This window comes from Lathyrus oleraceus, chromosome 7, assembly GCF_024323335.1.
Source record: "Lathyrus oleraceus cultivar Zhongwan6 chromosome 7, CAAS_Psat_ZW6_1.0, whole genome shotgun sequence".
Classification (NCBI taxonomy): domain Eukaryota; kingdom Viridiplantae; phylum Streptophyta; class Magnoliopsida; order Fabales; family Fabaceae; genus Lathyrus; species Lathyrus oleraceus.
Window position 1 is genome coordinate 513,295,440 of NC_066585.1, and position 25,236 is coordinate 513,320,675.

Sequence of the window (25,236 nt, forward strand, 5' to 3'; positions counted from 1 at the left end):
AGAAAATCTTCAAGTTTATCCTTCAATGGTGAGGGTTTGAGGTTGTAGGTTCAAAGCTTGGGCATGAGGTCCTTAATTCTAAGCAATGAGGGTCTTATTTATAGACCATGAGATTGATTTCCACACAATTCCAATTTTGGAAAAATTTGAAAATTCTCTTTGCATGCTTGCATGGGCGTGTGCTAGGCCCATCAAGTGATGTAATCTGATCCATAATTGAGTGTGAATCATGCTGAAACCATGTTAGAAGGCCATGCAATTGTGTAAGAAAAGTGGGAGTGGAAAACATCCAAATGGTCCTTCAACTTACACCCATGCGCAAGTCCTTCATACTTTGGCCAAATAAGGTGATCTTGGATGTTTTGAAAAGGTGAGATCAAGGGGAACAACTTTCTTGTTGAACACTTTACATTTGAAGCTTGTATCAAGATTAATTTTGAGGTGGAAGTTTGGGAAATCAAACATATTTGAAAATTTTCTAAGTCCTAAGTCAAATGTTCACTTCTTCCAACTTGAATAACTTTTTCTATGGACTTCAAATGAGAAACATTCCTTCAAATGAGGAAAATCACTTGTTCAATGGTAATGGTCCAAAGTGACCTAGAATGTTTCCTCTTGGAACATGCACTTTAAAGTTGAATTTTAACTTCCTCTAAACATAAAAGTTGAAGTAGACATCTTGAATTTGATCATGCAATTTGAATGGATTTCATATCATGAAAATTGAGTAAGTTATGATCTTAGGAAGTTGAACTCCAAACTAGGGTTCAGACAAAATGACCTATAACTTTCACCATAAAAAATGACTTTACAAGAAAAAACAGCTCTTGACCTAAACGATAAAGTTGTTTGGAATGTCATTTTGAGTAACTTTGCTTTGGAATCATTTTCATATGACAAAAATTGTAGGAGATAGGGTCTTGGGAACCCCAGTTTTGACCAGTTGACTTTCTTTGGTCAAGCACCAAGAACCATCTTGCTAGCTTGACATTCTATTGACTTTTGGGACTCATGGAGGATCATATATGTATAATATGATGTAATGTGAAGTATCCCTTGAAATATTTGATCAATTGTTGAAGAAACTTGTTGAAGAAGTCACACAAGATACCCAAATGAATTAGGGTTTCCAAGGCAAACAAACTCCAAACTCTTGATGATTTCTTGATAAAAATAGTATGTGAAGATCATGGGGATCCATATATGGTTCTTAGAGCCAATGTGAACCATTTCTTGATTACACTCCTTGCACTGAAGGTCTTAAACCCTAGATATGTGCTTGATGGAGCACAAGTGAGCATACACACTACCTACAAAAGCAACAAACTATACATTGACATATTTTTGGTATTTTGATTAGTGAATAATGAAAAAAAAAGTATGATAAAATCAAATTGTGCTTGGTAATCTCTCCCAATGCAAACCCAATGAATGAGGGGTAAAGAGGATGCCAAGGTGTGATCCCAATGCTAATGCATACGATGAGATAGCATGAGGGATCTTAGGGTCAGAATTGGGGTCTTACAGTATTCTTCGTCTTTTGTAAGAAGATGATCCTGACTTTATATAGTGATTTGATCAAAGAGACTGTTAGCTGAAGCATTCATGAATATCTTGGCAATGATGGACTTTTAATGTCATTAATCTCGTTGTCCTTTCCATAGAAAATTTGGAGAGCGTTTAATCTCTTCCAAAAATAGATTCATACCAAAAGTAGAAAACTTTGTAGCTAAGTCTTTATGGTTATTCTTGAATCAGTGTACATGGAGTTCAAATGTTCTTGTTCAGCATGTATATCTTCAGATAGTTGCTTGGAGCAGATATACTTCAGACGTTCTTGATGTGTCTTTCTGATAATGCCTTCTTCAGAGTATAATTCATCAAATTCATTGTGTGGAACTGTTCAGATACAGAGTGACTGAGTCTTCTTTCGTCAGACTCTCTGAGCTTTCTTTTCTTCAGAGTCAGAAGCCCTGCTTTATTTATTCTAAGTTGCTATTCTGGACTTACGTGATTGTCAGATGTTTATATATCTGATCCTTTTTCTGTTAGAGTCTTGCACACTTAGATAAATTTGTTAGGGTACCAATTTATTTCATCCTTTGTTATCATCAAAACCTTAGAGATGAATTGTAGACACAAAATCTTGTTCTTACACAAATGACTTTGGTTCCTTCTACAAATTTGTATATCTTTAAATTATCTTCAATTTGGTCACAAATTTGACACCATTTGGAGCTTTCATGATGGAGTCATGGGTTTTAGAAGTTGGGAAAAAATGCATGTTCAATGATAATGGCCAAAATGGACCTATAATGTTTCCTCATGGAACATGCCCTTGCAAGTGGAATTTAACCTTTATAAAAGAAGAAAAGTTGTATAAGACGTCTTGAAATTGATCATGAAACTTGGATCATATTCATATAATAAATATTGAGCAAGTTATGGTTCTTGGGAGTTGACTTTCTATTTATGGCACGGACAAAATGACCAATAATTTTTCACCATAAAAAATGACTTTAAAAGAAAAATTAGCTATTTATGCCAACATGAAAGTTGTTTGGAATTTCATAAAGCATAAATTTTATATTGTAATAATTTTCATATGACAAAAATTGTAGGATATAGGGTCTAGGGAACCATATATTTGACCAGTTGACTTTTCTGGTCAACCTCCTTGAACCAACTTGCAAACTTGAAGTTATTTTTCTCTTTGGGGCTCATGGAGGATCATATATTCTTAAGATGATGTTAAATGAAGTATACCATAATATTTTTGACCAATTGTTGAAGAAACTTGTTGAGGAAGTCACACAAAATACCTAGATGAATTAGGGCTTCCTTGACAAACAAGCTTCAAACTCTTGATGAATTCTTGATCAAAATGATAAGTAAAGAATATGGGGATCCATATATGATGCTTAGAACTGAATTAGACCATTGCTTGCTTGGTACCTTGCACTGAGGGTCTCAAACCCTAGTTGTGAGCTTGATGAGGCACAAATGGACATACGCACTACCTACAAAAGAAACAAAGCTACACTAGACATATTTTTCATATTTTGGTTAGTAAATAAAATAAAATAAAGTATGATACAATCATAAATGCTTGGTGATCTCTCCCATTGCAAACCCAATGAATGATAGGTGAGGAGGATACCAAAATGTGATCCCAATGCTAATGCCAAGTTAATGAGATGGCATGAGAGATCTTAGGGTCAAAATTAGGGTCATACAACTGCCCCTATTTAAGGACATTCTATTAAAGGATGTGAAGGTTAAAACCTTCGTATCAAATTGGTAGAATGGACTTAAATAACAACATCAAGAAACAAATTTTGGTCCCTAAGAGACCTCATGATGCATATGATATGAATGCAAAAATAATCTTTGTGAGGAATATACTGCCACAAAGGAAAGGAATTCGGGAGATACTGAAAGTCCACAAGAGCACGATGCATTCCATAAGGAAAACTCACTGGGGAGACAAAGACTCTGGGGGATAAAAGACTATGTGTAGGCCAAGCTACGACTTAAAAAACTACTGGAGATACTAGGGGATTCCATGAAAACGAATCAATGGAAAGACTCAGACTGGGGGGAAAGAATTTTTATGTATCAGACTAGAACCAACACGGCAAGAAACAACCGCCAGGAAAAGGCGTTAATTAGAATGAATCTAAATATGAATCCAAACTCAACTGGGGAAGAAAAACTTCAACGCAGGAGTAAAAGAGATATATTATCTACCACCTGTTACTGGGTAGGAAGATAATACACTCGAACAAACGAACATCTGTTACTGGTTAAAGTAAACATATCAAGAATGACTCACTGGGGAGAACAAATGAGGAATATTCATGACTGGTTACTGGGTAAGAATAACCTACTGGGGAAAATGGAGAAATAGGATTTACAAATATCTGCGGGGATAGAAGACCGAAGGAAGAATATCCGTTACTGCTTAAGGTAAACATATCAAGGATAAACTGTCGGGGAGAATATCCGTTGTCGGTTAAGGTAAACATATCAAGGATATACTCGCAAAGAAATAGGGTTTGCATCTACCGGTTATTTGGTAGAAGACGAAAGAAAGAGAATATCCGTCACCGATTAAGATGAACATATCAAGGATCGACTCAGGAGGGGAAATGGGATTTATAACTACCGGTTACTAGGTAGAAGACCAAAAAAGAGAATATCTATCACCGGTTAAGGTGAACATATCAAGGATAAACTTGAAGGAAGAATATCTGTCACCAGTTAAGATGAACATATCAAGGATAAACCACCAAAAAGAAATAGGATTTACAACTACCTTTTACTGGGCAGAAGACCAAAAAAGAGAATATTCGTGAACATATCAAGGATAAACTCATAGGAAGAATATCTATCACCGGTTAAGATGAACATACCAAGGATAAACCACAAAAAAGAAATAAGATTTACAACTACTTGTTACTGGGCAGAAGACCAAAAAAAGAGAATATTCGTCACCGGTTAAGGTGAACATATCAAGGATAAACTCATCACAAAGAATATTTATTATCGGTTAGGATAAACATATCAAGAATTGATCACGACGGGCGTGTCTATCGGATTATGACTGCAAGTGCACAACCTATCGTGTAGTTTTAAAAGATTATCGAACCCATAGAGACGAATGGTCAAGCTAATGTTATCTATTATTGTAGTGCAAAGCTAAGGCTAAAGATCATAAGGGTAGGAATGGAAATGAGAATACTAATTTCTAACGGTTTAAAAGTTATGATAGAAAATGAGTCTGGAATATGGATTCCGTGTACCTAAGGGATTAGGTAGAATTGGGCACTAAATATGATTCTATTGTGTTTGTAGAAAATATCGACTTAAAGGTCCCGTCTCACACTCTTGTACTATTGACAAAGATCACACCTCCTAACCACAAGGTTTTGCTCTCGTTCGCCCGTTCTAATTAGAAGGCGTATTTTGAAAGTAAATGAGATCCTAAACTATGCCTAAAGAGCTCTCCCTATTTTTAGGATCGATGGCTAGTTTCCACTATCTGGTTCCTTCCTTACACTCTCGCGCTATCGGATTGAACCTTAACTTATCTCACACTCTCGTGCCAAAACAGTAAAACATGCAATTGGAAACTAAAGCCATAACAAAGTTAAATCATAAATTCGCACCTATCATTTCTACTGAGTCCCGTCGATAACGATGATCCTCATACGCTAGACTCAGAATAAATTAGCAAGACATGATATTATTTGAAAATAGCAGAATTAAAACATTCAAAATTAAGAGCAACATGACATGCAAGTAATTAAAACAGTAAAACGTACAAATACCAAATGCAGTAAAAAGAACCTGAAATTGCGTAAAATAAAACTGGAATTAACTTGAACTTGAAAATAACGGAAAGCTTGTTCTTGATCCAGGAGTACAATGAAGATGAAAACAAAATAAAAACAGAACAGGTGTGACAATCCCTCGATGTGGGCTATTGTCACTTTTACAGGTAATTTATGCTTAATTCTAAAATACGATTTCGGCAGCGCTTTCGCACAACTTGGATACCATCAAAAGTCTCCCACAATCCTATTTATAGAGGTTTTGAGACCAAATAACTCACTTGGATCGTGCATGGAGATTGGAGGGAAAATAGAGGATAAAAAACGGTCCAGAATTGCCTACTAGCGCAGTTTTGTTACTGCGTGATAATGGCGAACACCATTAGGGGAATGGCGAACGCCATTCCTTCCATGTTTTAAATGATGTGGCAGCAAAGTGAATGGTGAACGCCATCTTCTAGATGGAGAACTCCATCTGGACAGGATGTATAAAATTGGCTCCTTCGCTCCTTTTTAGCTCCTATTTCGTTCCTTTTCCGCGAGGCTTCCAAAACTTCAATGGAATCGGATAACAACTGCAAAATAAATAAGACGAAAGTAAAATACGATAAAATGCCTAAAAATATAAACGGATATCATGTGAAATGATCCTAAAAACATTATATAATTTCTCGTTATTAAATTCCCCCGCACTTAGACCGTTGCTTATCCTCAAGCAATCTCCCAACGCATATGATAAACAATTAAACATAATGTCTGAAATATAGGCACGACGACACCCTAAGTAGTACAAGACTTCTAGGTTAATGTTAGATAAATAAGTACTAGATGCCAAAAATAAGGATATCGTAGTGACACACATCCGTATTTCACGGATAAAAACTCCCCCTATGCAAAACCAATTCAAATCATACCATTATAACTCGACCTACATTCTTTGTTCCTTTTCAACCTCTTTTTCATTCTAGAGCAATCACATTAAGCCCGTGATCCGCTGTCGCACACGGGTCAAAAACGAGTTTAAAAGTGTAGTAAAACGGAAGCGACACTCGAATATCGTATCACAAGGACTCTTGAATTCTATAACCAAAGGAATAGAAAGAATGGGTTTTTAAGGTTCAAAACTTAAATCGAAGATGATTAAAGGTAAAATTAAAATTGATAAATAAGCTAATATATTGTATCGATTTCTGACTTATCATCGATTCTTATAATTTCAATTCCCTAGCGGATTCAATCCCATTCGATTACAATACCCACTGACAAGCGAAAATTGGTATTATATGATGTATGCTCCTAATTTCCGAATTAAGCAAACAGATTAAGCAGACGCGAATTAAGCAAACGTGACTTAATCAAACACGATAACGAAAAAGCTACGCTAACGTGATTATAGTTAAGGATCATACAAACAATCAAATTTAATCAACTCTATCCTATAATAAACAATCGAATTAAGCAAACAAAAGTAATCGAATTAAGCAAACGAGTTTATAGGAAGAATTGAAAATAAATTGAAATTAATAAAAACCTCAAAGTGGAATTCGAATACAACAGATCAACTCTTTGGGAATTAGCTCTCCATGAAATCTTCTAAGAAATATTGTCTCATTAAAATTCAGAATTAGGATTTTTATAGTAGTGAAAGACCTAATATAATAAAAGGTAAATTCGGGCCCTTATAAGATCTGACCCGAAAATTACAAAAACTGGCCCAAACTAACTATTTTAATTAAGTCAGGAACTTCAACGAATTATTTGGCCCTCCTTCACTTAGAATCAACTTTTGACTATAACATGAAACTTTTAGCTTATCTTTTCATATTTCCAACGCATATTAGAACGCATCAATCCGATCCTCGTAGCTCAAGTTATGATCTGCATAGTAACAAGGTATGATATAACTATTTATGCTGAAAATAAAGTACGAAAATAAAATAAAACCAAAAATAAACTTAAATATAAAAATACACTAAAATATTAAAAATAATATAATAAACTATAGAGTTGCTTAAGTACAATAGTAGAAGAATTTGCATCAAAATGCATTGATCAGCCCGTTATCCGTACACATTCAAGGCAGGTGAACCTGTTAGTGACTATGATCTCGATTTCAATTTTATCATACTTACTTAGCAAAATTTTGCTTAAGTATCAACTAAACTTTTAAGAGTTCGTACCGTTGGGCTAAATGATCGGGTGAGGATCACCTAACTTAGAAGGGACAAATCTTATCATAATATTTATTCATTATATTTTTCATTTTTGTGTTTTTGCTTGAGATTATACACTTATTTGCATCGGCTTCCTTGCTCATGTATGTTTTAGGACGGTGTTGACTGCTAGTATAAACTACTCAAGGGGTTACTTAAAGAAACTTAGAATTAAGGTCTTGACATAATGGTTATTCAAATCAATGTCGCATACTTAGGGAATTTAGGGTGTTAGGACGGTACCGATATTATCGATACTTTTCCAAGTCTATCTAACAAAGCCTAAAAAGTAGAAACAGACTACACTAAAGGTGTGTCATGCCATTGAATCAGAACAAAAAATTTCATCATTGGGGGTCAAATCTAAGGGAATTTTCAAACAAAAGAAAAAAATTATCTCGCAATAGGACTCGACAGCACATGTATGACTCGACCAAAGGCTAAAAATAACTAAGTAGGAAACTAATGAAAATAAACTAATGAAAATAAAACAGTAAATAATACAAAAGAGGTAAAGCTCCCCCCCCCCCCCACACTTTAACCAAACATTGTCCTCAATGTTTCAGTGCAAGGCGAAGAAAGGAGTAGTGAAACCTGGTTGGGTGGCTCAATGATGTCGGTCGCGACCTCGATGTCGCGCAAAACCTCCTCTACCGAAATCAGGGTTGGGAACATGCTGCATGTACTCCCTCATACCTGCCACCTCCATATGCATTCCATTCATATTCTCGATGAGGTCAGCTATGTTGATCTCCATCCGCTCGACAAAGTCAAGTTGAGTATGTTTGATCCGATCAATGGAGACCCCCATCTCTACCTGTTGCATCTTAATGTTCCTAAGTAGGACATCATGGTCTGCCTCAACATCATTCTGGTGTCTAAGCTCACTTAGGACGTTATCAAGAGCTGTCTTCATGGCAGTGTAGTCATACTCCTCGCGGAGCTGATATCCGGATGAGGTACCTGCAAAAGAGTCAGGAAAAGCAGGTGTGGTGTGTGCTTGGGTGCCAGTGTGGGGAGTATCTTTATCCATGTGATTGGGCTCAGGGGCGTTAAGATCAAAAGTCCAGTTAGCGCTCATTCGCACATTGATACGTGCGGCGCACAGTAAAGTAACTCCCCTAACCTCTCGGTTACTAATCATTAAGGAATACTTGCCGTCAGGTTTATTTTTAATGAGGCGTATGCTACGATAATAATCAAGGTCGACAAACGGAGTCTCCAACGGCTCAAGCGTAGCCAACTCTGTGCCTAGGTTTAAAGCAAGGGATATGGATGTAATTATCCCTCCGACACAAATAGGACCTCCAGTTCGAACACATGTGGACTGGAAGTGTGCGAGTAAGAATGGTTTCGGGTTTACTTTTGTTCCAGACAATGCAAAATAAATAAGAAAAAGGTCTCTAGAATTCACATTGTCGGTATTCTCTCGACCAAAAATAGTACTGGCTAAAATATGATGCAAATACCGAATGGTTGGGTTTTAAATAGCTGTAGCTTTTAGGTCTTCCCAGTCGGTGGTGCTTTTTCCCGTTAGTTGCTGCCAAAAGTCAAGAGCGCTGGATTCCCAATCGCTCTCTAAAGAGTGTTGGCATACAAAGTCATCCCCATGAGGGAACGAAAGTAAACCGGCCAGTTGGTCTTGGTTAATAACGTAAGTTCTGTTGAACATCCTAAAATATGCAGTGTCAGTGGTTCAGGATCCTCCTATAGGAGAGGTGTACCGAAAAGAGCTCAAGAATTCATAGGTAAGTCGGATAAATATAGGACTAGTTAAAAGTAAGAAAATGAGACATACCTAAGTTATTAAGCATCCAATGGACACTGTCAGATAAACCCAAATCGCGAAGAGCAACATTGTCGGGGTACCGTGTTGCTAAGATGTCCCTCTTAAAGAGCTTGTGGTATCTACACCTCTGATTCTCACCATCAATTCCCTCGGCAAATGCAATTCCCATATAGTTAATCTCTCTTCTTAGTCTAACTACTCTAGGAGACATGTTGAACAAAGGGAAAGAGAAATTTTAAGAAGAGGTTATAGGTGTTGTGAAGATAGAAATGTAAGAGGAGAGGATTTATGGAGTTAGGAGGTGGATGTTTGTGGATTTTATAATGATTTTAGAGAAATCCTTAATGAATCGTCGGTAGAAATCGGCGTGTCCTAGGAAACTGCGAATTTCTCTAACTGTTTTCGGAGGTTGAAGATGTTATATAATTTCGATTTTTTCTTTATCCACTTTAATTCCTCGATAGGATACGACATGCCCAAGTACAATTCCTTGTCGGACCATGAAATGGCATTTTTCCCAATTTAATACGAGATTGACCTTAACGAATCTCTCAAGTACCATTTCTAGGTTCAAAAGACATCCTTCAAAGCTTTTCCCACAAACAGAGAAGTCATCCATAAACACTTCCATCATGTCGTCTATAAAATCAGCAAATATCAACATCATGCATCTCTGAAATGTTGCAGGGGCATTATGCAGTCCAAACTGCATTCCTCGATAGGCAAATGTACCAGAAGGGCATAAGAAAGTAGTCTTTTTTGGTCATCAAGATGGATAGGAATTTGAAAAAATCCTGAGTATCCGTCTAGATAACAGAAGTGAGAATGTTTAGCCAGTCGTTCAAGCATTTGATCAATGAAGCGTAATGGAAAGTGATCTTTACGAGTGGATTTATTTAGTTTTCTATAGTCTATGCACATTCTTCATCCAGTTTGAGTTCTTTTTGCAATGGATTCGGCCATCTCATTACTAAAAACGGTAACACCTCCCTTCTTTGGAATGACATTATAAAACCCCAATTTTGACCCTAAGATCCCTCATGCTATCTCATCATATGCATTAGCATTGGGATCATACCTTGGCATCCACCTTACCCCTCACTCATTAGGTTTGCATTGGGAGAGATCACCAAGCACCATTTGATTGTATCTTACTTTGTACTTTATCATCTTTACTAACTAAAATACCAAAAATATGTCTTTGCATTTGTCTAACTCTTTTGTAGGTAAGGCACATGATCACCTTTGATCCATCAAGCTCATATCTAGGGTTTAAGACCCTCATGGCTAAGAGTTCAATAAAGAATTAGTCTACAATGGCTTTAAACATCATATATGAGTCCCTATGATCTTTACATGTTATTTTGGTCAAGAAAGCATCAAGAGTTTGGAATTGGTTTGCCTTGGAAACCCTAGTTCATATGGGTATCTTGTGTAAGTTCTTCACCAAGCTTCTTCAACCTATGATCAAATACTTCAAGGGATACTTCAAATTTCATCATCTTATGCATATATGATCTGCCATGAGTCCCAAAAGTCAAGAGAATTGCAAGCTAGCAAGTTGGTTGATGGTGGTTGACTAGAGGATTTCATCTGATCAAAACTGGGGTCCCTTAGACCTTATCTCCTACAATTTTTATCATATGAAAATGATTCCAAGAGAAACGTTACTCTAAATGACATTCCAAACAAATTTCATGTTGAGTTCTAGAGATAGTTTTTCTTGGAAAGTCATTTTTTATGTTGAAAGATTATAGGTCATTTTGTCTAAACCCTAATTTGGAGGTCAACTTCTCAAGGCCATAATTTGCTCAATTTTTATGAGATGAAAGATTTCCAAGTTGCACAATCAAATTCAAGGTGTCTACTTCAACTTTGGTGTTTGGAGGAAGAGCTAATTCAACTTTTATGAGCATGTGATATAAGGATACATTATAGGTCAATTTGGACCAATACCATTGAACAAGTGATTTTCCTCAACTTCAAAAATGCATAACTCCTTCATATAAAATCCAAATAAGGTCAACTTTATGATAATTTTGAAGGACTTTGAAAGAGATACAACTTTGATGAAGGAACTTTTCTCATTTGAAGCTCATATAGAAAGTTAGCCGAGGTGGAATAAGTGAACATATGACTTGACACTTAGAAATTTTTTTGATATGTTAAAACTTCCAAACTTCTACCTCAAAATTCACCATGATACAAGCTCCAAATGGAAAAGTGTTCAACATAAGAGTTGTTCCTATTGATCTAACCTTTCCAAAAAGTCAAATTTTATCTATTTTGGACAAGATTTGAATGGTCTGCACATGGCTTGAACATGGCATCATCATTTGGCAAAATCAAAACTTCAAACAGCTGTGTACAATTGCCTTGCATTCCAAGTTGATTTCAGACTCATTCACACTTGGTTATGGACCTAAAGGAGTGACTTCATAGGCCTGTACACGCCCATGCAAACATGCATCATCCATTGCCAAATTTGGAAATTCAATTTGAAGGTGCAAATAACATGTGATTCGGCTATAAATAGAAGCCTCTAGGTTCAGAATTAAGGACCCCTGCGCGCGAGCTTTGATCTAAAACCCCAAACCCTTCCATTTGTAGGATAATCCTGAGAATTGTCATTGAAAATTGAGTTTGAATCTCACTATTTTGAGATTCAAAACTCCAGGGATCCAAAGCCTTTGGTTGATTCATATCTACTTTTGCAAGCTTACTGAGGGAGATCAAACACGAATCAAAGCAAAAACAAGTGAGTTCTGACCTGCATTGAAGGTATTTTCCAAAAAAAATCATCTCTTCGATTCTCACTCAATTCTCCATAATTCTCTTGGTTCCTTAGTTGTCTGAAGTCCTACCAATGTAGGCAAGAAGATTGAGTTGCTTTGAGGTCAAATCGAAGCAACTCAGATCATGTACCTTAAATTTCAACTCCATGTATCTCTCAATATACTTGGAGTTAGGATGAATTAAGGTCAGATTCGTTATCAGTGCCATTTTTACTTTAAAATCATGTCCTATTTTAGTGATGGTTATGATTGGACCAGTCCGGCGAGGCTCGCCTGAGAAGGTGGCCGAAGATTTGCTCTGGTGGTGATGTTGGCAAGGTCCAGAGCTACATGATCTATTCAATTTGTTTGAATCACGAGCGTTGGTTTTGATTACTTATTTTTTGGCGCGCTGACTTAAGTCCACCATGGAACGCGCGCTTGTGGCCACTTGATCTGCCACCTCAATTAATGAGGGAGATCAAGTGGTCCACGTTTTTTCTGATTATTTGAATTTCATTTTAATTGTATTATTTTCATTAATTCATATTAATTTTAATATTGATCCAAAAAATATGAGAGTTTCATCAAAATTTTTTAGATAAATGCCTCTATCATTTTCTAAATTAAAATCATTTTTTGGATCATTATTAATATTTTTCATGATTTAATTGATTTTGTGAATATTTTTAATTATTTAAAAATAGTTTTAAGTTTCCAAAAATTATGAAATTTTTTCTCCAAGGTCCTTTGACCTATGATTCTCATGGCCATTTCTTTGTTGTTTTGATGAGGTTTTAGGAAATTGACCAACCATTATTTAATTTAATGCATATTTTGATTATTTTTAATTGTTTAAATGCCAAATAAATTGTGTAGAGCTATTTTAATTGACTTGTTGAGTTTGACTTGTGTTGTTGGGCCTTGGTCAAAGTTGATTTGACTTTGTTAGGTTAAGATCATTGGATTTAGGGGATTGATGAAATGTATATTTCATCTCCCAAAATGAATGAATGATCTTAATTTGGTAAAAGTCCTCCTTTGACCAATTTGTGTTGATTCCATTCCCTATCCCTATTCATCTCATTCCCATTCTTTATTCATTCATGTCATGGACCTATGATATCTCTATATCCTAAGGCTAGTTGATTGCAAAATCAACATGAGTATGGATGAGATTAGGTTCACCACTTTGCATATTGTTTTTGTGTGTGATATGTTTCATGAGCATAGTCCATTATACTATGTCTCTAACATGCATTAAAACCAAAATTCTATTGCCCGACCTCAAATAGTTGTGACTTCTACATAAGTCCAATTATGATTGCTTAACATAGCGCTAAATTTGTGACACAAAAAAGGCATAACATTCTTGTAAGTGAGATTATAAGTCTCCCCTCTTTCATGGTATTGTGATGATGCCTAGAGCCATTGTGGATCATTTTTTGGTTGAGCTCTTAGCAATGAGGGTCTTAAACCTTAGATGTGAACTTGATGAACCAAAGGTGATCATGTGCCCTACCTACAAAAGAGTTAGACAAATGCAAAGACATATATTTGGTATGTTGGTTAGTAAATGATAAAATAACAAGTATGATACAATCACATAATGCTTGGTGATCTCTCCCAATACAAACCCAATGAATGAGGGGTAAGGAGGATGTCAAGGTATGATCCCAATGCTAATGCATATGATGAGGTAGTATGAGGGATCTTAGGGTCAAAATATGGGTCTTACAACAACAAAACCCCTAAAAAATATGATGATGGACTGTTGGACCTCTGCCTTTGACTTGATTTGAACTTTTGGACTTAGAGTAGGCAACATCCTTATGCTTTGGGGACTTGGCCAATGCCATTATTTGAGACAGAGTTATCTTGGCCAATGTCATTCATCTGAAACAAGCCTTGAGAAGCTCATTGGTTTATCTGTTATTTTGTCTCTGTGCTTAAGTTGTTATTTTGATCTTATTATCTATATCTGATTATTGTTTCTATGAGTTTGCCACAAGGAGTATTTCATCTAATATTTTTGAAGACACTGAAGACTGCTTGCTTTTGGAGTGCTTGCTTGGATCTCGGTTATCTTTATTTGATGTCATTTGATCTTCATATTGATTGCTTGGATGGTTATGCTTATTGCTTGCTTAAAAGTCCAAAGGAAATGGGTTTCTATCTGACATTTTTTTCTTGTGGATTGCATCCCATTGGTCATATCTTTTCAACTCTTAACTTTTAATTTTTGTCTAGGATGGTCTCTTCATCTCCTCCCACTTCTTTAATTTCAAAATCTCTCCCTTATTTCAAAACCTTTTTTGCTTGTGATTTCAAACTTAGACTTGTTTTAATGGTTAGAAACCTTGGCCTTATGCCATTGAATTTTCAAATATTTCCTTAAATCAAACTTATAAATAAACTTAACCATATTGACTTTAATTTCAAAAGACAAAAAGAACTAACAATCTCATCTAATTCTTTTGGTCGTTTTGTGCCTTTTTCTTTTAACCTTTTCAAAATAGAGCATTTAGATTTGAGTTATCTTTGGTTGAGATATAATTCTCCCATTTATATGATATTTGATTATAAGTCTTTCCATTTATTAGGGGTTAGTGGCACACTTGTTGATTGAATCCAAGTTGGAGCCCTCCTTCTTAAATGTTGTAAAGCATTCATTATCGTGGATGTTTGGTTGAGTATTCTTCATTTGATAACAAAAGATCTTTAAGCTTTTGTTAAAATCAATCCAGTCATTTCTTTGAAAATTTTACCACGAACTACGAGGTTTTGATCCCTCATTTTTATGTTGGTACGTAGGCTTAAGACCGAAGGTCTTGTCAAACACAAAATTGTAATTAATGAATTATTTTCTCATCCCCTTATTCTATATTTCTAACAAACTTCTTTTTCAACTAAAAACACTTACGCACAAAAAAAGGACTCACTGGGAGTATCTAGGACACTTTGGGTGTTAATACATTCCCTCTGTGTAACCAACCCCCTGACATTTTATTAGTTTTGATTTGAAAATTTCTTACCTTTGGATTTTTTTCATACTTTTTCCTTTTTCCTTTGGAAACAATAAAAGCGCGGTGGCGACTCTGGTTTTATTGACGTTGAGTTAACCAATAGCTCGATGGTCATGAATTTACCGCTACACTCACATATTCAAAATTACGTTCATGAAATCAAAGCTCATCCTTTCAAAAACAACAATCATATTCATGGAAAATCATCATGAACAATAATTAGCACAATCATCGTACACGAAATTCAGGTTAATATCAACAATCATCACAGACCAATCACCAATTTGTATCAATGGCATAAAATTATCAATCAATGGAAAGAAAGGAAGAAAATCAAGATGAGGGTAAGGATCCCTCACTATCCTTCATGCATTTGACACCCATTATTAGAGTAATTCTCCCACTTACCTTAATTTTCCAGCAAATCAAGCTTTAGGCTATGGTGTTCTTCTCCTCTCAAAACACTTGATTGCTCTTCTCTCAAAAATATCTCTTTTATCACTAAAGCCTCCAAAGACACGTATTGCTAAACTCTCATCTCCACTAATCCTTACTATTTATTTAACTTAATCCATACTTTTATTATTACTTTACGACCCAATTTAATCTTATTCTTTCACCATTCAACACTACATTTCTATTAATTCTATCTTCCACCCAAACTCCTAATATTCCTATTTTTCTCATTATTTTAATTAACTAAATTTAGCCAATATTCTAATTAATTCACATAACTCCCCATAAACCCCTCAAAATAATCAAACATGCCAACAATTAAATAAAGCCAAATTTAATTAAATTCAAAATATAAATACGAAAAATTGGGATGTTACATCTCAAGCATCATAAGGCTTAGTGTCTCAAGGCTTCAACCTTCAAAGGGCATGTGTCTCCTGTTGACCCTCCAATTTATGAAGCCTCATGAAGCCCTTGTTATTGCTTATCACATTCCTAATAATTTTTTCAGGAGGTTCATATGACACCTCTTTACTTCCTTTTTATGTTGAACACGTTGCTAGGCATGTGTGGGAAGGAGAGATATTTATTTACTTTTACGTTATATTTGTTTCATACTGATTGAGTTGCCACTAATGTTGGTATATTTATTTTTACAGGAGCGTGAAAGGTAAAATCGGTAAACTATGCCAAGAAGATTTTAAACTTGGAATAGAATGCATATACATGGTTTTAAGATTGTGTTTGTTGTTATGGGCTTGCAGGTTTATGCTCCACTTGATACATGACCATTAACCATGGCATGTTGGCGGATTTTGTGGAGAGATGGCACAAGCAAAAATCATCTTTCCACATACCTCATGGTGAGATGTACATCACCTTTGATGATGTCTCGTTCCTTCTGCATCTTCCGATTAGAGGAAGATTACTAAAAAATTCTCTAATCGACAAATCAAACCCAGTTGCGGCAGTGGAGGACAAAGGTGATGACGGGTAGGTTTTGTTCCACAGACAATCTGCATTAAGGTCATACTTCCTATACTTGGTTGGCACGACAATATTTATGGACAAAAGTGTAACCTATGTCGATGTAGTCTATGTGACATACTTCATCGATTTATAGCGGATTCACTAGTACAACTGAGGGTCGCGTGTTTGGTTTATCTGTACTCCAAACTAGGTGGAGCTTGTCTTTAGAAGACAAGACAAATGACTGAAAGTTGCACACTATTTACGGTAATTTCTTTGCAACATTTACTATTACTAATATTTTCACAACACTTGTATTATATTTGTTACTAATATTTTATCTAAACCATTTTTAGGTATGGATCATCTCTCACTTTCCTCACATATCCAGATGGCCGTCTGAGATGGAGTACAATGAGGATTGGCCCCGTGCTTGTGCCTTTGCCCCATATAGAGGGAATACGACGATAGAGCCATACAGGGTGTTTATTGACCGAACTGTAGCATATTACATTTTCTTTTGCTCGTACGATGGCCACCGCCAGACACGTCCATTGGACGATATAGCCTTCTACTCTGGATGGTTGGCTTCTGGGTCGCGCCTGATGTATCCACATCTGTCTGAGCGGGCCATGCGCCAGTTTGGGTTACAACAAATGATTCCAAGAAACCCCTTTACGTCTGCTCCTTTGACAATCTGCCATAGAGATCTTGATGTCATACTAGATGATTTCTATAGTCATCTGATACTAGAGAAGGAACACAGTGTGCCAGCGGGTGACCCATGGGCTTATGAACATGGCTACATCCAATGGTTCTATCAAGTGCCACATCCTTACATGATATCAAATGTTGCGGGAGCACTACCTAGACCTGCCCATCAAGAGATATTAGAAGAGGTGCGGGCTTGGGATGACCACACAGTGGACCTGTTGTCGGTATGTTAGTGTTTTGCGCAAGTTGCAAGATATGCCATTGAGAGAGGAGACATTGTGGAAGGCATTCCTGTTATGGCTGCCTTATAGACCATCTTACTCGAGGAACATAATGCCTTGGGATACAGGCAGCGGCAGAGGAGAGTAAGAGTTTAGAAATACCCAATAATTTATTTTTATTTTTATTTGTATTTTGGTAACAGTTGTATCGTGATAACATTTGAATTGTATTATTGTTTAAATTTATATCAGACATCCTTGAATTGCATTACTATAATTAGCATGGTGTTAATATATTCTTAATATAATCATCATTGGATAATCTTCATTAGTATAATCATCATTGGATAAAAAAATATCAATTTGAGACGGTTGATGCCAAGGCAAAATCTTTCAGATGCTTTTGGAAGATATTTCGGAGAAGCATATACGGAATCACCCCTAAAAATTTACAAAGATGCATCTCCGATAAATATTTTGAAAAATTTGAAGTGGAAAGTTCATTTATGGAACATTGTATATATTTTAGATACATCCGGAGATGTATATCTGAAATATAAAAAGATAAAATTGAATTTTAATCATAGTGACCTCACCACATGTGGTGGATAAAATAATACCCTTTATTTTAGTCAAAGCTTTTATGAAATTGGTCCAATGCTTTATTAAATATATTTTTTAATAAACAAAAAAAAATCGCTATGAATGTCATTTTATTTGGCAGGAACATATACATTTCGCCTACTGATGAAATATTAAATTTGTCTCTATCAACTTGATGGCGAATAATCAATAACAAAATAGAATTATTCTTTTTTTTTTTTAGAAATATACATCTTTCATCTCTAAATTAAGTATTTTTAATAGTGCAATGCAATATTTTTATGACATACAAAAAATTGATTTTCTATACAAAAAATAGGATTTTTTTTTATTTCTTCAAATTTTATAATGTATTTTTATTCTTATTCGATCGGGGTTCTTATACTAGTTAACATCTAAGAAAAATAGAGAAAATAATATATAAAAAACACTTTATGGTAGTTTTTTTTTTGTGACTAACTTTAGCTTTTCTTTTATGATAAGGTTTTAAATCTAAATAAAGAAGATACTTTATGAACGAGAAATATTCACCTATAAAGAACTGAACGGAAATAGTTTAATTTTGATTGATAAATAATTTATAAAAAATAATAATTAAAAAATATTTACCTTCTTCAAACATTTTATAATTGTAAATAAATATATAAAATCATTCAAGGTATAATATACTCGTATAAGACAAGTAATAAAAAATTTAAGATATCATTCTAAATTTTAACATAAACTATTTATTTGTCATTTTTAATATTAATATTTTATTCATTGTATCTCTAGAAATTCTACTGATTTTAAAAATTTGCCATAAAAATATAGCCTCCATATCAATAGATTTGGATATTTAAAATTTGAATATATTTTCGACTTCGATCTCACCCTCATTTTTATTTAAAATTTAATGTTAAAAAAATAAAACTTTCTTATATTAATAAGTTTTATTTTTATTATTATTTTGAATGAAGAAATAAATATATACATATTATATACTATTTTTTATATTATTTATTTGAATTTTTTCTTATGAATTAATTATTCACTAAATGAAAAGGATCACCTTTTTAAAATTCTTTTAATAATTATCCAACTTTTTCCAAGCATTGAGTCAAAAAAAAAACTTTTTCCTAGCATGATAAAATATTAAAAATTTATAAACAATTCAAAAGCTTTGAATTATATTATATTGACCAATATTAATATTTTTATTTTATTAAATACTCATTATGTAACTCTATTATTCTATTTTCAACTCTTATTAATTATAATTTATATAACTCACCATTTTTAAAATAGATTTCCCATCAAATGGTGAGATATTTGTAAATTTAAAGAGTTAAATTCATAGCATCTAATGTTAGAATTTATCACATAATATTACAATATTTATAAGATAAGAGACATCAATAAATATCATTAGTAGAATAGTAGTCACCTACCCTCTTCTATGTAAGATATTAACAAATAATTTTTAGGATATAATTAATTATTTAAAAGAAGACTTTTTGTAAAATAAATTTTTTACTTTAGGTAATTATTAAATTATGTCTCATTTAATTCAAAATAAAATATTTTTTATTCACAAATATTATTTCATAATATAAAAATATAAGACAAATTTATTAGTGGGGATGAATTTTACACTTTAAAAATAAATAAGTTGGATGTCCCACTAACACTCTCACATCTGATATCTCTGCACAACTATCAACTGAACTAACATAAATAAACAAATATTATTTTAGACATATTTTACTTTTCCTACTTCAACTAATACCCATGTACTTGTTAGTATAAAAGAGTGTCAATTCAAACTTTTCTATTTTTGATCATATTCAAACATGAACCAAAATATTCTTATAAGCCAGAAAATAATTTACAGGTCAAAATTCAAAGCACGACTTTGAGAAGAATCAAAAAGAGATTTTCCTGGTCATTACAATATGTTTAGGGGATATAATTAGAAAAGTTGATAAAGTAAAAAAAAAGTGTTCGTGTAACTACCATTTGTGTCTATGTTTTGGATTCTATTAATAATAATTCATTAATGACAAAAGATTAAAAAAATTAGGTGATTTTGATTTTTTAGCACATTGATTTTTTACTTACCATATGAAACAAATTTCAAGTCTTTCTCTACAGTTTTCATGTTTCCAAATGTGAATTTTTTTCTCCTTATCACAAAATTAAAATATTCCTCCCCCTAATGACACATTTTTAAATATACTTTCTTTTGACTTTATAAATACGTAAATACATGAAATAATATTTTTCACTCTTGAGTTGAATGAGGTGCTGATATCTGGTTTCTTTATAGGTGTGTCTATGTCCCTTTCTTTGATTTTTTTTTCATCTTTTTATGTTGCAAAATCTATTGGTGAGTTTTTTTTTTTGTTTTTTTTTTTAAATCAACATTGTGCTTCATTGTTGTTTGATTCATTTGCTAGTTTACTGTTTTTCTTTATCTTAAAAAGTTGGCCTTTTTCCTGTTTGCTTTATTATTTATAATTTGTGATGAGGTTGAAGTAAAAGATATGGTAAATTCATTTGAAGTTTTGTATAATTTCTTTGATAGAATGGTTGTGTCCTTTATGAGATGAATCATAGTTTTTGTAGTATAGACATCTCTGAACAAAGACGTCTTAACGTCTAACATAGATATATGTAATAAGGTTTTTTTAAAATTCATATTAGTGTTAGATGTATGTGCGAATGGTTCATCTCTTAATCTTTTGTTATTTTTTGTGGTGAAATTTGGCATGACATTTCTGTGTAAAACTGCCAATAATGCTTTGATGTGTCAATGTTCAATATGCTAAAGTCCACACTGAGTTTAATTATGCTTTTTTTTTTAATTTGTTTATGCAGAGTTAAACAGTTCTATACAAAAACCAAATTCTGCATAGAAAATGGGATGTTTAACTGTCATTAAGAACATGAAGAAAAGGTATGAAAAATCCAAATCACAAAGTGGAAGTCGTAATGAGCAGTTATCTACAGCACTGCCTCAACTTCAAGCTTCTCGCTCATTACACTTCAATCCTCGAAATCCAAAGACTAGCGGGAAATCCCCAAACCCGGTTACCCGAGTTACCAACAACAGAACAAGAGCGTTATCCGCTCCATCAGCTCTTGAAGCTGCAGAACAAGAAGCTCTAGCCTCAATTGAGCAAGAGGAACGAGAAATGCCGAAAACTCTAGCGAGATTAATGAGGGAGCCTCGTGTACCTAGTCCAGTACCTTGTCCACTACCCTTACCTCTTCCATCTCCTGGAAGAAGGGGTCCATTGAAGTTAAAGATGGCTAGTGATCCTTTCTATGCTTCTGGCTCGGCTATTGATACAGCAGAACAAGATGGTTTTGAAACATTTCAGTATGATGCGCGAGAATGGTCTAAAAAACGAGACAGGTCCGTGAAGAAACAGCATCTAGCTACAGCTACTCCACTACCTTTACCACCTATAGGAAGATATCCATCGAAGGCTACTACTAGCAGCTCTAAGTCGGGAACAGTTACTGATTCGGTTCGTTTCTTTCTGTATGAGGAAATTGTCGCTGCTTGTCACAATTTCCGTTGGGATAGATGCATGTCAGAATGTTTTTCTTACACCTTATATAAAGCTTCCTTTTTTCATGAAGCTTCATGTAAGAAGCTTAAAGCCATTGTCGCGCGCCTTCACCCATCAAGTCAGGTACTTTTCTTCTTGCTACATTACTTTCCTATCTTCATAAATTTGAATGTTTTCAAACCATTTTGAAACCAAGAACTGAAATTGTTTTGTATTGCATCAAAACATGTTCAAATATAAGTATGAATTATGATTAGCCTTGTGTTGAAAGGTTTAAAACTTCGTCTTTGACAGTAAAAAGGTTTACATTTTCCGTCTCTGACACGGTCTATATGAATGTATGTCATGCCATCTTCTAGGACTTGAGGGAATTCATGAATGAGGTTAGTACTCTCTCAAAACTGCAACACCCGAACATCTGTAAATTGCTCGGATTTTATGCAAGCGATACCTCTGAAACAAGGATGTTAGTTTATGAGAGGCTAAGCAATGGGAGCTTGGACAGTCTGTTGTTCGGGAGATCTGATGGCTTCTCGATTGATTGGAACACAAGAATGAAAATCGCCTTCTCTGCTGCACAAGGTCTTACTTATTTGCATGAGGAAGGGCCTTTTAAGGTAATAAACATTCTCTTGGTATGCGGCGTTTAGATCTCATTAAGTGATTGTGATTGCAAGATGAGTTATCGTGTATTTATTGATATGGATTGAAAAAATATAGCATGATTAGATATTATTTTAATGTTTTGTAGTACGTTAGATTTCAAATTTTGTGTTTAGTATGTTTCTACCTATTCTGATACACCTTTAAATCTCTCTAGCAGGCCATGTATAATGATTTTTCAGCAGTGAACATACAGATTGATTTAGATTTCAATGCAAAGCTTTCAGGATATGGTTTTGTTGGACATATTGCTGAGTTAAAGTTTTCAAGAAGTTCATCTGTAAGTTCTTATACTCATGCATAAGTGCATTTGTGTGTGCCGGTATAGAACATTCACTTTGTACATCTATGTTTATTCCAATAGTTCTGTGCTCATTCTAAGTCGAACTTGGTGAATTGGTAAGGTAGTAGCCTTGCTTGATTGTAAGTTCGTAAGATTTTACGTGCTAAGGATGCCTAAGAGTGCTATGATTAGAGAAAGATCGTTCGTTGTTGGTATGGCCAAGATCGAGTTTGTTTGAAGTAAGATCGTGAAAAAAATGTGCTAGGACTTTTTTTGTGCCTGAATATGATTTTCATACCATTTTTTTCTTTGGTAGGATTTTACATATTGTTCTAATAATCCGAGTTTTATGATCTTTCACAAGTCGATCGATCCTACTTAAGATCCCATGTTTGACTACATTGCTTGTGACCCTTACCTAAAGGTCACGAGTGGGGGTAACACTGCTGCGTACATCTACCTTTCCCTTCCTAGACCTCATCCGGTGGGAGACTTTGCACTTAGCCGCACTCTTTTAGTTTTGTTCACATTCATTCTTTTCGTGTATACAGGCGTCAGGGAATCTTTCTGTGGAGACAATGAAAAAAGGAAAGCTTACTCCAAAGAGCAATGTATGGAGTTTTGGAGTTGTTCTTCTGGAGCTACTCACCGGAAGAAAGAATTTTGACCTAAATCTTCCCAAGAGAGATAGGAACTTAGTCAGATGGTGTCAGCCTTTCTTAGCTGATAACTTGTCTGTGATCATGGATTCTCAACTTGAAGGTCGGTTTCCGCCCAAAGCAGCAAGAATAGTAGCTGGCATTGCGCAAAGATGCCTCCAAAAGGAACCATCAGAAAGACCAACCATGAGAGCCATTGTTGAGGATCTCAAAATCTTAATAGATATGCAGTACCCTCGTTGGTTCCCACTGCATGAGCCGGCCGCTGTGTACGGAAGGCAAATGGAAAGATCACTAAGTGTCGACGGTATCAATCATGGACGTAGTTTGGGTTTCTCTCCGCCATGGCTACCATCAATCAGAGCATCTATTTCACATCCTCCAAGATGGTCTTCTGTTCCCGTAGCGCTTCCTTCTCCTCTTGCTCCTTCCTCCAATGTCATTACTGAGGAGATCATTAGGGAGGAAAGTACAAAGCAATCATCCTCAGTATCAGAGAAAGCTTAGTTTTGTAGGCAATTGAATTTCTCTATTTTCATTATTTTTATTGAATTGCCAGTTTAGTCAATAAATTTATAAGTGTCAAACATTTTAGTTCCTTACTGAATTTTTCAGTGAATTTTAAAATTGAAAATCTTCAATCACATTAGTCTTTGGAGATGAAATCAAAGTGTGATTAAAAATAATAAATTTGAATATCATTTTAGAATTCCGGTCATGTTAAGACCAAATTGTATCAGGGCTTCAATTTTATGGAACAAGTTTGGAATTCACTAGATAATGTTTTGTTTTATTTTGGCAATAAAATTTGGGGGTGTCTAGGGTTGATATGATCTATCATAGAAACCTCATAGGGGATAAACCATGTAGTTGTTATGCCTTTTCGTCTACAAGCAAAATGCAGAGATCTAAAACATATTTCATGGTTTCAAGCATTTTGCTACTTCTATGCTCAACACGATTACACCCACAACCTCTCCTAATTCTAATTATATATATGGATAATCTAAAGTATGTGTATGCATTAGCTTTTGTGTTTACAGAATTATATAAACTGTATTTTGTAACTTTTGTTTAGCATAGATTTAGGAATTCTAAATACATGACAAAGCATGTTTTCCAAATATGTGTCCAAGAAAAATATGTGTTCGGTTTTGAGCTTAGAAAATTCTAACATTAAAACTAGAGCTTTTTTTATTGAGTTTCCAACTACTTCAAATATTTTTGTGGCATTTGGTTGGGAATTTTAATTGCTTTGCTGGATAAGTTACGAATGAGTATTTGGAGAATTTTTCCTACACCAAAACTCATGTCATTCAGCAGATAGGTTGTTTAGGTAGAATTTTTTATTTATCAAAGTTATTAAGTTTGAGACAAGTAAATTATTTTACACTTTTTCTTGAGAAGAATTCATTTTTAGTGCGAGATTCATTTTATTTATATAACATTTATCTAATTGTTCAAACAAAATAAATTTGTATGTCTCAAGATTTTTTTCCTAGACACGTTGGAACTAAGAATCCGAACCAAACCCAACTTTTTCGACTCAAATAAGAGAAATACTTGAGTCTACCAAATAAACCTAATAATCCAGAGCAAAGCCAACTTTGGTTTAAGTTTGACTCGAATAAGAGAAATACTACTTGATTCCAAAAGATTGATTTGGGTCGAATTTTCTTGAGCCTTTTCCAAACTCATCAAACAGAAAGGAGATTTACTACAAATCAAAGTATGCTAGCAAAACACTCATTTGAATACACATTCTTCTATTGATTAAAATTCATGAGTCACCTCAAATTTATGTGGAGTACATGATTTAAACTCATTGTAAGTTTTAATCAATAGGATGGAATGTGTTATAAGCACTGTAGCCAGAGTCCCTAAATCAAGCAAACTCTTATTCCTAGCTATTTCCAAATAGCCAGTTTCAACTTTGTTACCATGTTTAGTCAGCAAATTAATGATTTAGC

At 34.5% G+C, this 25,236-nt stretch overlaps 2 protein-coding genes across 3 annotated transcripts; both read left to right on the forward strand.

Moving 5' to 3' along the window:
• The first annotated feature begins 16,803 nt into the window (after positions 1-16,803).
• On the forward strand, positions 16,804-17,722 carry LOC127104665 (uncharacterized). Its single transcript, XM_051041839.1, has 3 exons — positions 16,804-16,830; positions 16,920-17,501; positions 17,702-17,722. Exons 1-3 carry the CDS (start codon positions 16,804-16,806, stop codon positions 17,720-17,722), a joined length of 630 nt encoding a protein of 209 aa, XP_050897796.1.
• Positions 17,723-20,155: 2,433 nt separating this feature from the next.
• LOC127100385 (probable serine/threonine-protein kinase PBL1) lies at positions 20,156-24,108 on the forward strand. Of its 2 annotated transcripts, none has more exons than XM_051037532.1 (5): positions 20,156-20,409; positions 20,961-21,784; positions 22,021-22,278; positions 22,482-22,604; positions 23,159-24,108. In XM_051037532.1, the coding sequence occupies exons 2-5, from the start codon at positions 21,002-21,004 to the stop codon at positions 23,771-23,773; spliced, it is 1,779 nt and encodes a 592-aa protein (XP_050893489.1). In that variant the 5' UTR covers positions 20,156-20,409; positions 20,961-21,001; the 3' UTR covers positions 23,774-24,108. The 2 variants fall into 2 exon arrangements, with proteins under 2 accessions (XP_050893489.1, XP_050893490.1); XM_051037533.1 differs by having other exon boundaries at positions 22,485-22,604.
• Positions 24,109-25,236: the final 1,128 nt, after the last annotated feature.